We start from the raw sequence: 22,402 nt of genomic DNA on the forward strand, positions 1-22,402 counted from the left end.
ATTAGATAATAACAGCTGTTGGGTAAGCATGTTCTGAGGCTTATTTGTTTTAGGTCTTACTGGTAATTGTACGACTTTTGAAACCATGCAATAACCATGTTTAGCCAATGCTTTTTAGTCTCCTATCAAATCAGTTGCAGGGGACTTTAGGTTTGCATCCCATCTGTCTCTGGCTATTTGTCTTTTTGGCAAATAAGTTTTTCACACCTTTTGTCTTCATGCTTAGAGATATTGATTAGGTATTTGGTATAAATTTTTATCATGACAAGTTGCAGAGAAATTAGAATTTTGTTCTGGTCTGATGATTTTGTGCAGAGTTATGGTCCTTGGACTCGGAATATTCAATTTTAACACTTTTTACCATCATTCCGGAAGATATTGACTTGATATTTGTTATATTGTTCACACCATGATAAATTATAGAAAAAGTTAGCATTTTGTTCCAGTAGAATGAATTCTTAACTGGTAGGGGTCTTTGAGAATGCAATACTCTTATTCTCAGAATAGTCATCAATTTTTGTCTCGCCTTGATGAGTCAAAAAGCATCACATAGGTATGCAATTTCCAGGGGCGCTAGTGTCTCTGTCATGGTCTATTGACATTGAAATTTTACATTTATATTTGTATTAATTTGTGATTAGATCAGTTTATGGGGAACCACTCATGGTAGGTCAATGGTATATGGTATGCATTTGTATTAGCATTGGTACATCTCATTTCCATGTAGATTGTTTGGCAATTTACCTTCAGTCATGCCAGGCTCATTTACTTTGAATGATTAAATTTCAATACATGTATTAAAAAGGGGAGTCGTATCTCTGTGTTAACAGTTTATAAGTATGTTATTTCTGATGACTAGATTGAGGACAAGTTTGATTTTAACGATTTTCACTTCCCCTGATAAGGAGATATGATATCCTGTATCAATTAGAAAATGGCACCATATGGTATTTCTGAGAAATAACTTGTGAACCGATAAATTAATGCATTTTAATCTCGTATCTTACTGATGACAAAATATAGGTCAAATTCAATATTGGCTTTTTCCAAGAGTTATGGTCCTTGATAGATTGGAAAATGGTCCATTATGTCATTTCTGTTCAATAACTTATGAAAAATTCTACAAATCTTTTTTGAAATGTTCCAGCAGGTGAAAACAGAGGTCAAGTTACACCTTTTTTGTTCTGGAGCTAATTTCCTTTTTAAGATTGGAAAATGGCACTTTATGTTGTGTCTAGGCAATAACTAATAAAGTATTCAGCCAATGCTTTTCCAATTTAGATATGTTATTACTGATGATAACATGGACAAGTAAGGCAGTGACTTCACATTACTGATCGGAACATCCAAAACATGGATAAAATATTATAAATGTTACCTCTTTGTCCAATGTTGTGTGTACAACAAAAGCAGGTAGAGAAGACAACTGACCAGCAGAGACTATGGACATTTCATTGCACCTTGTGTGCAGTCTTTTACTCCAAAACTTCTAATAAGTTATGAAGAAAGGCTAGAATTACTACTTCCAATGTTTTATGCTTGAAAAATAGCTTTCTGAAAGGCAAGTTTTGAAGGTGCTTGATGAGTAGTAACCTTTTAAACATACATACATCCATATGATTCATCATGTACTGGTATATAAAAAGTAATTATAATGAAATATTGATGGAATTAAAAGTAAAAAAGAAACAGTAGATTCACATGAAATAAAGTCTTTGAGGTCAAGGAATAGTAAATGGAGTGTGTCGCAGATTTTTGTCAAATTTTCAAACAACTTTTGGCTAGTTTAACTTTAAACTTAAAATTTAAAAAAAATACTGAATTTTAACATCTATAATTTTCTGAAATATTTAGTGATTGAATTTTTTCAACAAGGGAAAGATTTTGTATAGAAAGCAAAACATGTTTACAAAAATTTTTCTTAAGGTCACATGTAAATAATTCAAAAGTAAAAAAAGGGGATCGTTGCTATACATTCTATATACAATCAAGTTAAAAAAACTCTGTATGGTTACTTAAAAAAGGGGATCGTTGCTATACATTCTATATACAATCAAGTTAAAACACTCTGTATGGTTACTTAGATTGTCACATGTTGGAGGGTATGTTCTTCATTTCCTTACTCTTTTGTTTTGTATGTCATTTTGTCTATCTTTTGATTTTGCTCTTCTACATTTTGCTTGGAAGGATACCAGACATGCCTGCTCAACTGTTGGTTAAACTAGAGATTTGTTACATATGTTTTCTACATATTTGTTCTCATATCTGATGTGTACAACATTCAACAAGGAGGGAAACTTAGAGGTTGTATAAAAAGCTCTCAAAAGACAAAATATGAAACTAAAAAACAATTACTTGTACCTGAATTACTACAACAATGAACGAAAAACAAATCACGTCAGACACGAAAAACAGGTTAATAACAAGTTTTTAAGTGCCAACTATTTGTTAAATTCCTGCATGAGTAATTAAATGTCCAAAATAAAATTTGGATGGGTTTTACACAAAAGTGAATGATTGGCAAAAGTTTAGAATAATGTTAAAAAAAATTACAAAGAACAGAAAAAAAAAATTAAAAAAATTAAAGAATAGAGAAAAAATGGCAAACAAATAAAGAATAGAGAGTAATAGGGTGCTAAATATACAGAATAGACAATAAGGGTAAAATTAAGTAAAGAATAGAAGAAAAGAAACGTCTAATAGATTTAAGAATAACGGAATGAAGATCACCCATTTGGACCCTCTTAAAATAATCCGAGTTATAATCGCGTACGTTTCCAATTACGATTTCTCGTTACATATTTTACTCTCTCTTTTGAATTTCCGGTTTATTTTACACCGCATCAAAACTAATTTTCAGAATGGGCAAGAAAGTAAGCCCTGTCAAAGATTTTATAGCTGGTGGAGTTGGTGGAGTATGTCTCGTTTTTACTGGACAACCACTGGATACCATAAAGGTAGATATGAGCATTAAATAATAAAACAAATACACCTGGCAAGGAAATAACAAAAAAAATCGTCTGCATTAATCTCATGCTTTTACATATATCCATGAACATTTGTCCTATGACTATGTGTATTTATAGATGACAGGCTTCAATAACAATGAAAAACATATTTACTCTGTTATAACTATTGACAAGAATGGAACACAAATCATGAAAACTAAGAGTGTTCTGTAAAAACTTCTTATCGATATCGTTCTACAAAGTGAACTTTGGAACCAAAACTTAATGTGCCATACACGTTTTAAACATCCATCTAAATTTAAAGCCTATTCAGTTTAGGAGTACTTTAAGCTTGGCCTTCATAAAAAAAAATTTAGTGTCACAAATTCAGCATGTTCAGTTTATCAGTTTATGCATAGTGATGTGTAGCTGAGCTAGGTAAACAGATATTTGCAACACTGAAAATTAAAATTAAGTTTTATGAAGTCCAAGCTTAAATTATAATGCAGGTTTCACCATTCTAATGCCACACATTAAAGAAAATTACATTTGATAAATATTCTGACTTAAATTTAACTACCATATCCTGATCCTAAGGTCAATATTATGACACAACTGACCTGTTCTCTTTGTGCTGGATTATTTAATCCTGGTACTTTATTTCTCCGTTAATATTTTCACACGGTACTTATTGGTCAATTTTTAAGGTGCAGGATCATGGACTTTGAGGGATAAATGAATCTTTAAATTGCCCTGAACTTTTTACATATTCTCCAATTATACCTGCTGTTTTTTCATATGTCTCCTTACTTGCTGGTGCTATCAGGGTTTGAAGATCTATTTTTGATGTTTTGAATCTCCAACTGTCTTTCCATTTTTTCTTTTTCCTGGAAGAATAACGGACAGTTTAGCCTACAAAACTGTTGCATCATCTTTGGTTTCTAACCATTGAGACATCATGTGTATACTCCGGATGTCAATCATTAATAAATACACTAGACATATTTTTATACGACTGCCAAAAATGTTTGCAGTCGTACATGTATATTGTTCTGTATATTGGTATCATGTTGTCATCGTCCAAAGACAGTTGATTTCCAGACAATTACTTTAGTATGAGTGCATAGAAAACCATGAAATTTATACACAAGGTTTATAACCACAAAAGGGAGGTTGGGAATTATTTTGGGGGTTATGGTTCTTACAGTTTAGGAATTAGGGCCAAAATAGGTGCCAAAATAAGCATTTAAGTAGTTTCCAAACAATAACTTGTAGTTGCGAGTATGGTCTCGAGGAAACGATGATAGTCCGTTGGAAGTGACGATAAATGGCTGACCCGTGTTAAGAGAGATCCATATCTCTTGCACGTTAAAGACACCCTTGTAGATTTCGAAAAAGAGCAGGCTAATGCCGCTACAAGGCAGCACTCGCACACGCAAAGTGGAAAGGGATTAATATAAGTTCAAGTTGCAAAACTTGTTTCCCAATCCACTATAAATAAATATGTTTAAACTAACTTGTGTTTAGGTGTACAAATTTCTCTGAAATTATACCACAATATCCATACCACAAAGGGATGGTTAGGATTGACTTTGGGGTTATGGCTCTAACCATTTAGGAATTGGGGGCAAAAAAGGGGGAAAAACAAGGGTTTCCTGGTTAAAGGACAATTTAGACAGTTTTAAAGCAGTCTAAGGGAGGTAATCCAAACACATTTGAAGTACAATGTATTTAAATGGGTAATTATGGTTGCAAACTTCATTAGAAATGCGAGTTGAAATTATGACCACATCTTGAGGGAATAATTTTTTTTTGGAAAAAGGGAAAAAGAGGGGGGAGGTGAAAAAAAATTGGGGGAAGGGGTAAATAAGAAATTGTGTGAGTGGACAATTTTTTCTCATTTCAGATTTCTGAAATTAAAAAGAAGAAAAAAAAGGACAGGGCGGAGGAGGGCTTATTTGCAATAGCATAGTATATTGCACAAAAGCAAAAAATTGAATACAAATTCAAATCATTTAACCAATTCTAAGTTCTTTGACTACATTTATTCTGTGTCAAAACCTATGTGTCAAATATTTAATTACAATCCAAATTCAGACCTGTATCTAGTGCTTATATTGTGTCCATTTTTGCCCTAACTGTTCATGGTTGGACCTCTGCGGTCGTATCCATCTCCGCTCAGCAAAGCAATTTATTGCTTTTCATACACTTCTGAATGGTTTCAATATAGACCAAATGAAAAATTTGAGGCACACAAGGGATTCTCTTTTTTATTATTTTAGAAATTATATAGCAAAAAATATAAAAATACAAAAATGTACATGTGATGATGTAACGCAAAATAAATTAAAAAAAAGATTTGTATACCTTTTTATACATAAATGAACCTATTTTTCAGGTGCGACTTCAAACCATGCCAAGACCAAAACCTGGAGAAGCACCTCTATATAAAGGCACTATAGACTGTGCTACAATAACAATAAAGAAAGAGGTAAGTGACAAAATTAACACATATAAAAAAAATCTTTTGAATATCGCTATAGCAAGCTCAACAAACAAAAAACATCTTTTGAATATTACTATAGCAAACTCAACAAACAAAAACATTTAGGAAAAGCTAAAAAAAATAATTATATATTCGTAAAACTCTAAAAGAATAATATCTGAAAACATTGGGTCCAATTCTAGACCAGTATGACCATAATCATTCAAAGGAATTATACTTCAAACAGTAAAATAGAATTTTGAATATTATGATTGACTCTTAAAATGAAATGAATTACTATGAAAACAGTAAGAGAAGAAACAGTTTTTCTTTTTTGAAATATTGAGGTCTGTTCACTTTAGAAACAAAAATGGTGGAATAAGTTTTCTGAATGCTGTAGTAGGACTTTTTGTCTGATGATAATTGTGGTCCCTGTTAACCAACTTTAATGACCATTGTTATTAAATAAATCAACAATGAATTATACCTTTTTTTACAAGTATAAAGACATCTGATAAAAAAATACACACATATAAATGGCCAGATATCATGTTATTTATATTGTATAGTCCTTTTAAGTTCATAACAGTTTAGTTCGAATCCCAGTCACCTCAAGGTTTAAATAATTGACTGGTGCAAATTAATAATTACGATATATGGAATTTTACACAGCTTATAGTTTGAAAAACAAAGTAGGACCTAGGAATTTTATAATATTCATATAGTAAGATATAAAAAAGCAAATCATAACAAAGTTAAACGGTAGTTGAAAAATTGAATATGAACATGAAGAATGTAACTAACAACACCATCTCTTTTTAAATATATATAATTTGCGAAAGAAAATTTACAGATCTAACATTGTTGGGTTGATGTTTAGACGAGTTGTATATATATATATATATATATATATATATAACGTCTGAATAGTAGTCAACGATTTTCCCCACGAGGGCGCTGGATTTTGGTTTTACTTTTTTATTGTATTTTTCAAGATTGTAATAGTTTAATCTAAGAAGACTTAAAGACGATTCATTTAACATCAGAATCTTACTGAGGAAGGATATCTATTATCCGAAATATTTATAAATAATTACATTTATAGTTACCTTTTTTTTATTTGGTGTTGTTGTGTACACTTTTTTAGGCATTTATATACATGTATATATATATTATTATTATTGCTTTCAGGGTATCAAAGGTTTATACAAAGGCATGGCAGCTCCATTAGCTGGAGTGTCACCTATGTTTGCTGTTTGTTTCTTAGGTTTTGGTATTGGTAAAAAACTTCAACAAAAGCACCCAACAGATGACCTTACGTAAGACATAAATCATTAACATCAAAAGTTTTAAAGCCAATTTATTTGAAGTTCAAAACTTTGTAATTATATTAAAAGCATATTTTAAAAGAGTTTAGATTTAGATATTATAGGATAACATGTTAGTTTAATCAAACTTTGCTGTTTGCTGAGGACAGTACAAATGTGTTGCAAAGCTTAATTATGAGATGTCTCTGACTTTTCTAACAATCTAAGATTTGCAAGATTTACTTTTAAATTTAAGAAAGAAGAATAAAATATAAACTAAAGGTTTTGAAAAAAATGTTAATAGAGTTGATAAATATTTAATAGAAGATAAAGAATCTGCTTATCAATTTACAATTTCAGATCTGCCCATACTGGCTATACATGTTATATTTTTTTTCAAAACAATATTGTCAACAAATTTTAAGTAATATTGGTTAAACAAGATCAATTTACACATGTCATTGACTAATTATATGGCATATCTTCATAATTTCCCATCAAAATTAAGATTATGATTTGTTTGTTGCAAAAGTAATTACATGTGTTGTTAAAAATGTTAATAAAATTGTAGATATCCACAGTTATTTAAAGCTGGTATGTTATCTGGGGTATTTACCACAGCTATAATGGCACCTGGTGAAAGAATCAAATGTTTGTTACAGGTATGGTTTTATACATAGAACTCATGATGGAACTTCGAGGTAGTCATCAATTGTTTACAATTTTATGTTAAATACAATAACTCTAGGATTCTGCATCTCCATCACCATCTAATTCATTTCAAATTCATAATGTAAGCTAGGATTCAAGTATCAACTTCCTATCCTGATTACTTTACAAAAGTATTGGTTATGCATCAAATCTTAAAATCTGGACTCCTTTTATAGCAGACTTGGTTTCATGTTCTTATATTGTTATGAATCATAGTTTATGGCCAAATACAGTCAAGATCCATATAAAGTTCATTTGATAGACAAATTCAATAACATTTACAGTTATCTAGTATTCTCTAATAATACAATAATACAATGAAGATTTACAAAATGTACCAAAAGGAAATTACCATAAATAAATCTAATACAGAAAACAGTAATTACTAGTTCTTTTATAGGTTCATTATTTCAATTTCACACAGGACTATTTTCTTTTACAAAGAGAGAGGCATTCTCAATCCATATTATAAAGTGATTACCACAGGAACAAATTCAAGGGTGGATCTTATAAAATAAGTATTCTAACAACTTGGCAATGTACTTATTTTTGTAATAATATGAAAAATTTGCAAACCATACAACCAATTCAAAAATCTATTGTCCAAATTTGTAGATTCAAGCAGATTCCCATAAAAAGATGTATGATGGTCCATTGGACTGTGCTAAGAAGCTTTATAAGGAAGGTGGTATCAGAAGTGTTTACAGAGGCACTGGTGCCACATTACTTAGAGGTACAATTACATAATTACATCCATTGCTTAACAGATAGAACACATCTGGTCATTTAAAAGACCAATTAATGTATTGAAAGATGGCATTGTAGTTGGTGATTCTTGAAAAATATTTATGAAAATTAGTGATCACCATTCATGCTACATTATTTATTTAACACTTTAATTTTGAAAGGAGAGGTCTATGTTGCCTTCAAAAGACCCATCTTATTCTAGTATGTCTATAAACTATAGGAAAAACACATTTTGTTATAAAGCTTGTAAACAAAAAGATAATGATAAAAAGATACCATACTTGTTTCAAGCTTCAGGTTGTGCATAAAATTAAATAATTTGATTTTATTCGTCACACTCTATCACTGGCTATCATTACAAAATCTGCTGTACTTGATTCCAAATTCATTCTGTTGCAGTGGCTATTGAAAATACAGTAAAAAATGTGCTATATTTGAACACAGATCTTATTGTATAGGCTGTACCATAGCCAATAATAGGTTGTGTGGATTGTATATAGGTGTTCTTGCTTGAATGATTTATATAAAGGAGAAAAACATTCAAGGGCCCATTAAGAAACATTGACGAAAAAAAATTGACAGTCATCATACCAATATAATCCCCAAGCTTTGAATATAGAATTAACTGTGCATTGATACCTTTATAATCCTCAAGCATTGACTATAGAAGTAAGTATTATATTACAGATGTACCTGCCAGTGGAATGTACTTCATGACTTATGAATGGTTACAACATACATTAACTCCTGCAGGACATGAGTAAGTACACCAAACAAATGGTAAACTATTATCTTTCTAGGTTGTAATATATGCAAAGGTCAACACAATGGTAACTTCACTCCAATGCCTTTTTTCTAATATTTATGGTTTTCTTGATGGATGGAGATAAGAAAAAACATTTAACTTTTCCTGCTTTATTTTTATATGACCGCAAAAATTAAAAAAAATTTGGTTGTATATTGCTATCACATTTTTGTCATCGTTAGCATCAACCGAAGACAGATGGTTTCCGGACAATAACTTTATTATAAGTAAATAGAAATCAATAAAATTGTAACAATAGCTTTATAACCACTAAAGGAAGGTTGGGATTGATTTTGGGAATAGGAATAAGGGGCCAAAAAAGGGACCCAAATAAGCATTTTTGTAGTTTCCAGACAATTAACTTGTGTTAAAATGTATGAATCTCTCTGAATTTATACCGCAAGTTTCGATACTACAAAGGGATGGTTAGGATTGACTGTGGGGGTATGGCTCAAACCATTTATGAATTAAGGGCAAAAAAGGGGGAAAAAAAGGGTTTTTCTGGTTAAAGGACTATTGAGTTTCATCTGATTTTAATTTTCCAAGTCCGTATTTGTGCTCAAAATGCAACTTATACATGAGAAACATGACTATAGATTGCCTCAGGTTTGTGGAACATGCATAACTTTTGAAATAAGTATCATAAAGCTGACTTCTAAAAGTATGGAACACCATTGGAGCCAAATAACGGTGGTCTGAGGATGCCTGTCATCTGACGGGTACCGCATGGTAAGGGTTAATATCAATTTTAGCCATGACTATGTATGTTATTTTATATTTTTAAACTTTTATGATGTATTTAAATGGGTAATTATGGTTGAACACTCCATTAAAAATTTAAATTAAAATACTAACCATATCTTGAGGGAAAGAATTGTTTCGGGGAAAAAGGGAGAAGGGGGGGGGGGGGGGGGATTTTTTTTATTTCAGATTTCAGAAATTAAAAGAAAATTTCTTGAATTATTTTTTTTGGGAGTTAATATTCAACAGCATAGTGTATTGCACAAAAGCAAAAAATTGAATATAAATTCAAATCATATATCCAATTTGAAGTTCTTTGACTACAGTTATTCTGTGTCAGAAACCTATTATGTGTCAACAATTTAATTACAATCTAAATTGAGACCTGTTTCAAGCGTGAACATTGTGTCCATTGTGGCCAAAACTTTTCAGGGTTGGAAGTCTGCAGTCCTACCCAGCAGTGCTCGGCTAAGCAATTTATTAGTAAGATGAAATCAAATAATAAGTGTAGTGACTCTTGTCAATGAGATTGATGTACATGCATATATAAAATATCTAATGTTTGTTATTTTTCTTATGACAGAAATATGTTCAAAAGAATTTATTTTAAATTCCAGTCGTACAGATTTGAGTGTTGGTAGAACATTATTTGCTGGTGGTATGGCTGGAATATTTAACTGGGCTGTAGCACTTCCTCAGGATGTCTTAAAATCAAGATACCAAACAGGTATGAAATATAATTCTGTAAAATTAGAATACACACAAATATGGGGTAATTAAGAAAAATCTGGAATTTGTATGTGAAACAAAGGTATTGAGCCACAAAGACATGGTTTTAAGCATACTTGGTAAAAATGGCCGATGCTAGCTTTTCACAATACTGAAGTTATTCATTTTATTTTAACTTTTACAAGAACCATTCCTCTGAATCTATCTAGCAAATTGCAACAAAACTTGGACACAATCACCCTTAGAATATTTAGTTTAGAATTGTGTCTCGTGGAAAAGGCCACCATGAAAATAGAACAAAGATGTACACAGCAAAGTTTTTCCAATATCCTGAAAATTTGGTAGTGGCAAACATTTCAGAATGTCAAGAACTGCCTGTTATCCATTTTTATCAAAACTGTCAATTAACTTTGAGAAGTCCTAGTCCTTCAATGGAAAGTTTAGAAATTATGTCAATAATAATATTTGACTTCCAAATACTATTCTATAGATCATATTTTTAAAGTTGTTTAGAAAAAAATATGATAATAAATTCATAGCTTAGATATTGAAATACAGAAAATGAAATAGGTTCAGTTTTTGAAATGCATTTTAGTTTGTTTATGGATATTTTTGCCCAGATCTGATACATGTGATAGATACATCTGATTTACAATTGAAAGTTTACTTAAAAGTTATCATGTATAGTATATGCATATTGCATGCATTTTACATTATATATTTTTTTCAGCTCCTCATGGTAAATATCCAAATGGGATTAGGGATGTATTTAAACAGCTGATGAAAGAAGAAGGATTTTTATCTCTTTATCGTGGTGCAGCACCAGTATTTCTTAGGGCTTTTCCAGCAAATGCTGTAAGTTGTTGATAGATGAAGAACGCATGACAGTTTTCTCTTTAATTCTTTTGAAAGAGAGTTAAATCTTAAATTAAAAAAAACAAGAGTCTTTAACCTCTAAAAGTTTTTAGTCTCCCCTTCCACAAAATATTTAATTAGAATTTTTTGAGCATTTTTTTTAACTTTCAAAAATCCCCCCTGATAACCAATCATATAATTGTTTTAAGCTGACAAAAGTCTTAAAAGTACATTAAATAATGCTTAATAGCTAGAAGATACATTTGTCTTTTAAGGTAAACTGCCATGTAACTTTGGTAATGATACTATGTAGATAAACTTGTCGGTTTTAAAGAGCTAAATTGACAGCCTGTCATCCTTAAAATGGCTTCCATTATCACAATTAAAAAAATAGGTGGCATAAAAGCGAGATAATTTGGAGAAAGAAGAATCCTAAGTGAACTGCCAGTGAACTGAGGATTTTCATGCAAAAAGTTACCCCTTTACCCATTCACAATAATCTAGTAAGATTTCTAATCTACAAATATTGTACATGTATCACATTGAAAACTTAGGACATTAAGCTACATATTTTATAACTTGTTTTTTTTTTCTTTTGCAGGCTTGTTTCTTTGGATATGAGTTGACAATGAAGTTCTTGTACTGGTTGCAACCTGGAGTTTGATGATAATATTGTTATAGGATGTACTAGTTATCAACAGGAGTTTGATAACAATATTATAAGATGTGCTATTAGTATTTTATTTCTCAGAAACACTAATTTTGTTGTGAGATGAAAATCAAAGCTCATTTATACTTTTATAAAGAGTATATTTTGAGTTTGTATAAACATGATTCCAATCCAATTATCTGTATACAATTGTACTTATTTATATTAAATGAATATAAATGTTGAAATGAAGTTATAATAAAAATGTAGCACCATTTAGGATATCAGTGGGAGGATGAATTATGAATTCCTATTTTCTACCATTAAAATTGCAATTGTTATATCCCATCAGCAAGATGTTTCTACAAAAAATAAATTTTAAATTTCATAAAAAAATCTATGCAAATTATAAACTCTGACAATATTGAAAGAATGCCTTTTAGTTGGTGATCCTTAAAAAATATTTATGAAAAAATGGTGATTACCATGCATGCTACATTATTATTTATTTACCACTATATTTTTGAAAGGAGAGGTCTGTGTTGCCTTCAAAAGACCCATCTTATTCTAGTATGTCTATAAACTATAGGAAAGAAAACACATTTTTTTTATAAATGTTGATGTGTCTATTTACACAGCAAGTATCACAAATATTATTTTTTTTACAAAAATAAATATATACATGTACTTTAAAAATTGTTTTTCCTTGAATTAGATATTTCATTAGTTACTTTCTAAATGTAATAGTGTGAAAAGATAAGGTTTTATTTTACAGAAAGTTAGCCATCTTTACTTTAATGCTCATATTTTATCTACTTTCGCTTTTGAATTTCTTCCAATTCTAACAGAAGCGTTCATGTTGGATACTCAAAGGAATAGAAAAGAGGAAAGCTGTAGAAAGCAATCTATTAAGATCTTGAAATTAAATACAGTTGTTTGTTCAACAGGTCAAAAATATAGTATACAAATTCCTGTATAAAACAGACAAATATATATGAAAATGAAAATAGTCACATGAACTCAAAACTGTGTGAGCTTTGACAATTTACATACTCTCCTACTAGACATGCATCACTTATCACACAATAACAATAAAATCACATCAGGCTTAAAGTTTTACAAACAGGAACATGAGAAAATAATATCATATTGAAATAAGTTTACAATAGAAATCAATGAGTTAAATGCCATTAGTGAGTTCAGATAAACCAATTTGTGATGTCAAGCATAAAGCATTTATAAAGTAGGAATTTCAGTCCTTCTTCATTACAATTTACTTATTAGTAGTTTTAGAGTAAAAGACTGCACACAAAGTGCATCAAATGTCCATAGTCTCTGCTGGTCAGCCATATTTCAACCATCTTTTTTTTTTGCCTGTCTTTGTTGTACACACAACATTTAACAAAGAGGTAACATTTATAAGATTGTAACCATGCCCACTTCAAGCAATTTATTCATAGTATGAATTTAAACCAAATATTCAGATAACATGTAGATGGTATGTTACTGCTCGAAAATGGGTTGTTGACAAAAAGAAATTAATTGAATTTAGTTTTAAGCTGCTTATTGTCAGTTTAGAAAAAGATATAGAACAAAGAGGTAATATTAAAATAAAGTATAGACAAAACAGAACAAATCAAATCATTAGGTCCTAATATAACAAGAATATATTTTTTTTCTTTTTCTAACCTATTTAAGTACGACATTGTTTTTACAAATTATGTGCAATGTTACTTACGAATACTTTTGCATGTTAGTTTAAATCTCAATTCATTTTTACATGATAGTATTTTACTTACTCTATCAAGTGCGATTTGGTGATCACTAGTGGTAGTTTGCTTTTGTTGTTTTTCAGTACTTGAGGATCCACATCCCATAGCTTGGTAGGTTTAATACAGTCTCTATTGTCCTTTATTGTAAATTCATAAGAATAGATATATGCTGTTATAATTCACCAAAACAAGACTTTGAAAGGTGATTGGTCTTCATCAAGATATCTAAAAGGGAAATTTAAAGATTTTGTTTGATAATTTTTCCTCTTGCCTTTGACAAGGATTTGATTATATTTGCAGTCCCTCAATTAAATGCCGATGGAATGCCACTGGAATACTGTCGACTGGCATAATTAACATATTCTTGATAAAAAATAGTCCAGCATTTTGACTTATTCAGTTAAATTTTATTTGAGATTGGTTTTTGTGTGATTCTTAAACAAAGTGTGATCTTGAAATTAACCCTTAGCTAGATATGAGTACCACATATACTAGGCGTGTTCAGCTATTAAAAAGAAAATGATGTCAACATTAACAGCTAGACAAGGGTTAGCCATTTGGTAAACTGATGTTATCCACACAAATTCATTCTTATACACAGATAAAAACGAAGAATAACATATTTTAAATCTATAATATGGAATCAAACAGACCTTGAAAAACCCAATTGCATATGCTACCTTCAATTTCTATTCATGTTTATATCGGGCTATATGACCGTCCACAGTCTTCAGAAGTCATCTTGGTGGTTAAGTTAAATGGTGTCATGACTTAATTACTCCTGAAATGCAGAAATATATAATCAAGTTTAAGTTTATAGTATGGGTGTCTTTCACCATTTTGGATTGTAAATAACAGTGCACTAAGGTCCAGATTTTCAATTAAGTTAGCAAAATTTGATTAGGAATGCAGATAAGTAACCATGAATTTTCATTTAAAGGGAGAAATTTATAAGATTTTAACGTATAAATATTACTAATTTTTTTTTAAGTTAGATAAATTTTGCTTAGTTTTTATTTTTTGGAAAGTTTGCTATAGCTTGCTATCGCAACTTTCCATAGGCTTCGGCCTCAACTACAGACTATCGCAATGTTCTGCTCCAAGATAATGTAGTTCTAGTGTTCGAAATCTGATTCTTGGATATTTTGAGTTGCTACTCTAAATCTTTTGAAAAGATTAAAGCTTGAATAAAAAAGGAATGAATGTTCACCGACAATTCAGGTGAATTTAACTTCATTTTAAAAATAAGTATCACAAACACTACTTTGCGGATCAGCCATTGCTTGAAGAGAAAATCAAAAGATATCTAGGCGAGACCGTTTCATTCATGAATATTTTATTAATAAACATTTTCCCGCACTATGTTTTACTCTGTACGATATTTACAACTGTTTATTATTGAATAAGTAAAAGCCCGAGTGTATCGAAAGAGTCCGGTATGCGAGAACAAGTTGATATTTGACCAAGTTGTCGGATAATTGACAAGTGATAATGGTTTGATTTATTTTACAATACACAGGTGATAGAATATAAAATAATCAATAATTAACTGGCTTATGTCTCACGCCAAGAATGAGTAAAGGTAAATACCGGCTTTTCGTCGTATAAGCTTTTTTATAGACAGACACACCTCTAATATTAGTATATATAAGGGTAATTTGGTATAGAAACTTCTTTTTTCTTTATATTTAACTATGTACAGCACACTTTGTGGATGGTTTTTAGTATGTTATGACTTTTAAAATTATATACAGATATGGCTTTTAATTTGGTTATTATTATAAGCTTATTTGATTTACATGTGTGTTATTATGCATGTCAATGACAATAATATTATAAAGATAATAAATGCTAATATGGGTGTAATTTACATAGGGAGTTTAGTCAATGCTTAAAATCTAAATTATCTCTTTCATTTCATATTTATAAAAAACTATGACTTTACTCAGTATGATAAAAATTATATTAAAATTATATATTGAATATAAAAATCATTTTGTGTCATATTTTAAGATATTTGTCCTGTTTTAAAATATAATGGATTACAATATAAAGATATTCTAGCCAATTTACCAGAAAATAAGATAATAAAAAGATAAAAACTGAAAAAGCGACTTAAAGAATAATTAAGATCATTTACTATCATCTTAAACAATCCAATTTCACTTCATGTTAAACAATCCAATATGGATTTATATGCTGATGATTCAACATTGCATTTTCATGATAAAAACATTGAAAAAATAAACAGCATATTGCAAAATGATTTAAATGCTATACAATCTTGGTGTAACAATAACAGTATGAAAATCAATGCACAAAAAACTAAGTGTATGAAATTGGGTTCAAAACAAAAACTTAAACAACTATCAGAATTATGTATTACCGTCAACGAAACATGTATTGAGAATGTCCATTCTTTCAAATTACTTGGAATAGACATTGATGAAAATTTAAGCTGGGAAGATCATGTTGATCGTATATGTAAAATTATCTCATCTAAAGTATCACTTTTATATAAAATTAAAGTATATTTGCCAATACACACAAGGCAACTATTTTATAATGCATATATTCTACCATATATAGACTATTGTAGTTCAGTTTGGGGAAATTTATTACAAAAAGATTCAGATAGAATCATAAAACTTCAAAAAAGAGTAGCAAGAATTATACTGGAATGCGATATTTCTATTCCATCTAATTTCATGTTTTCTTCTTTAAAATGGCTATCTTTTACCAAAAGAATAAAATACCAACAATCAATTCTAATGTATAAAATTGTAAATGGGCTAACACCTGATTACTTAGCAATACTAAATATTGATGATGTGCAACGCCACAACTTACGATCTGTCTCTAATAATGATCTTTTTGTTCCAAGACCAAATACAAATTTTTATAAAAAATCTTTTCATTATTCTGCAACCAAAGTATGGAATAATTTACCACTCGAAATAAAGAAATGTCCTAATGTGGAATTATTCAAGAAACATAGTTATAATCATTTTCTTGAAAATTATATGCAAGTCAACTAATTTGTTTTCCTCTAACAAAACTATATCAAATATTGTCATTTATTACCCTTTGTATATTTCAATGATTGAATTGTGTATATACTAGTAATATATATTGTAAATTAATGTATGAATGTATGAATGTTAACTGTATGCATGTATTTTGTTTGAGGGCCTCAATGAAAATTAGACTATTTCTAATTGAGTTACCCTCTTTAAATAAAGAATTTATTATTATTATTATTATTATAAAATGGTGAATATTTTAAGGTTTAGACTTTATTTGATTCACTAGTAATTTTGAGCTAGCGAGACTTTTATTACTTGCACTACCTCATGATAGTATATATTGGAGTTGTGCTTGTATACGGGTGATTTACACTTTTTCATGATTATATTATCGGAATATTATTTTCTGAGTACTTTTTCACTTTTTTTAATGTCAACAATACTTATAGTTCTTTAGTGCTTTGATATTTAATAACTGGTATCTCCGTGACCCAGTTTAGCGGAGAAGTGCGCAAGTGTTGCAATTACTTCCTGTTATTGGTACAGTACGAGATGGTGGGTGTTGATTCTAAAGCAATTTTATCTTACTGTTCCTTTTGTAGTTACCTGTTTTATGATTACATGCCCGCGTAAGAAATGCACAGTCACATATTTAGTCTGCAACTTCCAATGGAATCTGTTAACTAAGGCATACAGTGGAAATCATTTCATTTCCTGATAAATGTTCTAACCGGAAGCATAGAGAAGCCGATTTTTATGATACATTTATGTCTGTCTTAAACTATTTTTCGTATCCTCTCATCATGTTCTTTACATTTCTAAGGAATTCTCTGTTCCTTACGTAATCTGTTGAAAAGGGGGAGATGCCTGCAATGGTAAATCAATAACCATTGAATATGTGATTTTCGCCTTTCCTCACACATTTCTGTCTAAATTCTGATAACTAGACTGGACTTTTAACCAGATTCAGGGCCTTGATTGGTCTTTATGGTCTCATATGTTGACCTGAAGATCTATCTGCAGGTTTAACTTCCCTCTACAGTGCTCTGACATCCAAATTGGTAACATTGAAATAGAAATAAGATGTGGTGTGAGTGCCAATGAGACAACTCTCCATCCAAAGGGACATAACACCACTACAAACCGTGTATGAAATAAGCCCCGCTTCCCTACTACCTTATATGGAATATAAAGGGATGCAACTCCACTACTAACCATGTATGAAATATGCCCCGCCTCCCTACTAACCTAATATCAAATATACACGGTTTCCATGAGGACCCTTTTAACCAATCACATTCCTAGGAATGTATAGGAGGTAAGATAATACATTATAAACCATGTTCAGTGTTCTCACTACATTTGTAAGTGAGTGTATGAGACTTGGACTTTTAATCTTTAGTCATAAAATTAAGATATTTGCACTAAGTTCATACAACATTTAACAATTTTAATATATCTTTGAACTGACCAGTTTTGAAAATGATTAGACTCTTGGACTTGCATTATTAAGAACCCTGATACACTTGTAAAATAATATTAGGTAAGGTGTGTAGTATAAAGCTGTTTTCTTATAGGAATATGTAAGAATGACTGCTTACTTGGCTGATATTTTGAAACTTATCAGTAAATGGTTATTATTTTTCAGTCTGCTACTTTGAAGCCTTACTTGAATGCCATCAAGCACACTCTTACAGCAGCCATATGTGTCCAGAATTTCAACTCACAAGTTGTTGAACGTCACAACAAACCAGAAGTAGAAGTCAAGTAAGTAAAGTAACCTGTACTTGTCTACAAGTTTGTAAATAACAGAATTCCTCTTACATGGTATGATTTGATAACAAAAAAATTTAGTGACAAGAAAAATTGTATCTTCTAAGTTCCAGTCAGTGACACACTGTCTTCCAGTCTCAAAGAATGAAATTAAACATTAACATTCAAATAAATTATGTAATATTGACACACTGTTCATTCTTATACATTCAGTGTACATGTATAGACAGATAATAACAAAACTAATTGAACCTATCATTTTAATTTCAGATCAAGTAAAGAACTTCTTCTTACGCCAGTTGTGATTAGTAGAAATGAAAAAGAAAAAGTATTGATAGAGGGCTCAGTAAATTCTCTAAGAATAAGTATAGGTATCAAACAGGTAATTATAGCTACTTGTCTTCATGTACATCATAATTTTAATAAAAAGTATGGTATGAAAGATTGTTGTTTAACATTTAGTAGCAAATAACAAATATATTTATTAAGGATGGGAATAAGCTATTGATAGGGTCTGCAAATAAAGTTTCTTAAATAGATAAAATAGAAATAAGGAGATGTGGTATGATTGCCAATGAGTCTAATATTGACCAAAATTCAAATGAAGTGGATGTAAGCAATTGAAGACAACTGTACGACCTAATTTAAGGTTACCCCCTCCTCCCCCCAGGTTATACACATTTAACTGCTAATGGTAAGATGCAGTAATCAAAACAGTAAATTCTAATACACTTGTTAAATGACATCTCAAGAAATGATGACTGTTACTATTTTAAACAATGTACAAATGTAAATAGAAGTTTATATTTTGACAGGCTGATGATATAGAAAAAATCTTATGTCACAAATTCACCAGATTTATGATGCAAAGAGCAGAAAATTTTGTTATTCTTAGGAGAAAACCTGTAGAGGTAAGAGCTGATTATATTAGAATGAAAAATTAAGATGGTTCTGGATTTTTTTCTGAAAATAAGATTAGGCTCTGCATTAAAGTGTGTTTAAAATTAGAGTTGCAACATTAGAAGCGAACTACAAAGATGGGAATAAATTCATAATTCACTTGGAAAATCTATATTAAAAAAAACAACCTCACAGTCTTGAATAGAATTTTCTTTGTTATTTTTATATTGTACATGCACAACAAACATACATGTATACCTTTGTTAATGATGCCCAGCTTTTATTGGCAAAAGCTAGACTAAGGTGTGCATTTTCTTTGCTGAGCATTAACTATATATAAGTTTGATAAATTGTGATTAGGTCAGTTTAAAGGGAACCATTTATAATAAGTCAATAGTATAATATATAAAGTTTTATAAGCTTTGGCATATACAAGTTGCATTTATAATATTATTAAGCCCTGCACTTCATTCATGGTTCATTAATTATATATAAGGTTTAATGTTTTGTATTGTTTAAATATTGCCATTTTAGTTTTAAACAATTGTATTATTAGATCAAAATAACATAAAGAAAAGACCAATCTCAGTACATGTATATTCATAAAGGTGTATTGTGGAGGATTTTAATGAAAATTTAATAACACAATTTTATTATTTTTAGTTCAGTTATTTGTTTCTATAATTCTAACTTTTAACATTGGAATGTTTTAATTTTGTTTCAGGGTTATGATATTAGTTTTCTAGTAACGAATGTACATACGGAAGAAATGTTTAAACATAAACTTGTAGACTTTATAATTCATTTTATGGAAGAAATAGACAAGGAAATTAGTGAAATGAAGATAGCCCTTAATTCTAGAGCTAGATTAAGTGCTGAGGAGTTTCTTAAACGATTCTGATGCAGTCTTTATTTTATAAATGGTAGGTACATGAAGTAAATACATAAAAGATATAAAATGTTTCTCCTTATCTATGCAACAGTGTTTCTTTGTTATGAAACTTTATAAGAGCTAAACAAAATAATAACCTGAAGTCTACTGGCAGAATGCTTTTATTGAGTGGAATGCAAATGAACAATAATCCATTCAAAAAATAGCTGACTATTGGAAAGTGCAACAAATATTCTTATGCCAGGTATACAAGCACACAGTATGCAGTATTTCAAATATCAGCTTAAATCTTGGTCTTTCCTAAAACTTGTTTTAAATAAATACAACTTTCATTGTTTGTTTTGAATATACTGAAGCCAATTTACACTACACTCATGACATAGCTTTATATTGATTGTATAATTTTTTTTATTTTTTATTTTCAGATAGAAAATGGTGCAGCAAATACATTTTAAACCATTCCTTTATGGATACTTGTTCAGAAGAAAGATTAAAGCATGTCTCCTAGATGTATATTCTGTGATAGCTTATAAGGAAATTGTACAACACAGAAATTTCATTGTTAAGCATGTAAATTGGGTTTTAAAATGTTAGAAGAGACAAATTTTGATTCAGTATGAATTCCATAGGTCCATGAATACAATCAGACTTTTATAAAATGATCATTTGGTATATTTCTGGTGTGCATCGTCATTTAATTTGTAAAGTCATATGTATTTATACTATAATGCAAAATTACTATTTCTGATAAAAGAAAAAGAAAATTTGTACATTATTATGAATTAAACATTGATTTATTTCAAGTAGTACAATATACTACAAATAATAAATTTTTGCAGTTGTATATGATTTAAACTGTAAAACATCAAAGATTGTAAGTAGTTTGGAATACCAATATATAATTTTTGGGTAGATCTTTGTTACTAGGAATAATGTGCTGCAATTCTATATCTAAATATCTTCAGGGACAGAATAACATAGGGATTCTAATTTTAAGCATTAATGTTTACTTTATGGATGATAGTTGTAAAACCTATTTTTGCAAGATTTGTTGACCAAATTTTCAGTATTGCACCTTAATTTTGATACTTATTATTACTGTAATGTTATTGTAAAACATGAAGATACTATTTTTCACTGCCTTAAGCACAACCACATGACTACACAAAAGCACTTGACTTCAGATTGTGGAAAATATTATGGTACTTGCTCAAGAAATATTTTTATGCACTCCATGTGTGGGAAAAAATCAAAAGGGATGGGGTTTCAAACCTATTTTCCCTTCATTTTTGCATGATTTGAAAAAAGGAAATATGGAACAGGGACTCCCAAACCTCAGACCCTTGGTCTTGATATGTGAAAGTTTTTATAAAAATATAAGTTAAACTGTAATTAGGAGTCTGACAAAATAATTCAATATTTTACATGCATTTTCACGGCTTTCTAAATTGTGTACTCTAATAGATGATTGTGCTTATTTTAAAAGCTACTGTCATTGCATATTACAGCAGGTTTTGAGGAAAGTAGCTGGTAGAATTATAGTTTTGGAGGGAAAGGGGCTTTATAAGTCGAAAAAATAATCAACTAATAACTTTTTATGGAACATCTTTAATCTGTCTCAGTATTATTTTGTATATATTTCTTTTTATATCTATGGATAAAATGTGTGACAGTCAGAAGAAAGTGACTTGGAAGAAGTGTGTTTGCCAAAACCAGGTGCTACAGATTAACACTCCCAACTTGTTTCAGTTGTTTTCCCTTCAAAATAGTATTGACATATTTGATAATGATGTTCATTAATGCTTCTTTCTACCTACTAAAGTTTCCTTTATGTACCAATATGTTTCAGTTTTGGTAAATGAAGGACACGTTTTATATGAATTATAGATCAGTCATGCTCTAGGGAAATTTCAAATATAAAATACTATCATGAATATCAAAGCTGTTTAATTTTATAAAAGAAAGCTATAAACATGTAATCATTTTGTACATATATTTATACTTATAAAGGGTATATTATAAATCATATGCCTAGCAATAAATAAAAGCTATAAAAAGTTTA

General features: G+C 30.0%; 2 protein-coding genes across 2 annotated transcripts; both read left to right on the forward strand.

Annotated features, from left to right (window-relative positions):
- The first annotated feature begins 2,788 nt into the window (after positions 1-2,788).
- LOC139496690 (mitochondrial carnitine/acylcarnitine carrier protein-like) lies at positions 2,789-12,673 on the forward strand. Its single transcript, XM_071285109.1, has 9 exons — positions 2,789-2,957; positions 5,347-5,439; positions 6,625-6,752; positions 7,312-7,402; positions 8,067-8,184; positions 8,886-8,958; positions 10,362-10,471; positions 11,204-11,328; positions 11,930-12,673. The coding sequence occupies exons 1-9, from the start codon at positions 2,862-2,864 to the stop codon at positions 11,990-11,992; spliced, it is 897 nt and encodes a 298-aa protein (XP_071141210.1). The 5' UTR covers positions 2,789-2,861; the 3' UTR covers positions 11,993-12,673.
- A 4,583-nt stretch (positions 12,674-17,256) lies between these two features.
- On the forward strand, positions 17,257-22,402 carry LOC139496706 (actin-related protein 2/3 complex subunit 4). The gene is made up of 6 exons (XM_071285110.1): positions 17,257-17,330; positions 18,424-18,542; positions 18,819-18,930; positions 19,364-19,459; positions 20,173-20,371; positions 20,766-22,402. The coding sequence occupies exons 1-5, from the start codon at positions 17,328-17,330 to the stop codon at positions 20,347-20,349; spliced, it is 507 nt and encodes a 168-aa protein (XP_071141211.1). The 5' UTR covers positions 17,257-17,327; the 3' UTR covers positions 20,350-20,371; positions 20,766-22,402.

This window comes from Mytilus edulis, chromosome 1 (genome assembly GCF_963676685.1).
Source record: "Mytilus edulis chromosome 1, xbMytEdul2.2, whole genome shotgun sequence".
Classification (NCBI taxonomy): domain Eukaryota; kingdom Metazoa; phylum Mollusca; class Bivalvia; order Mytilida; family Mytilidae; genus Mytilus; species Mytilus edulis.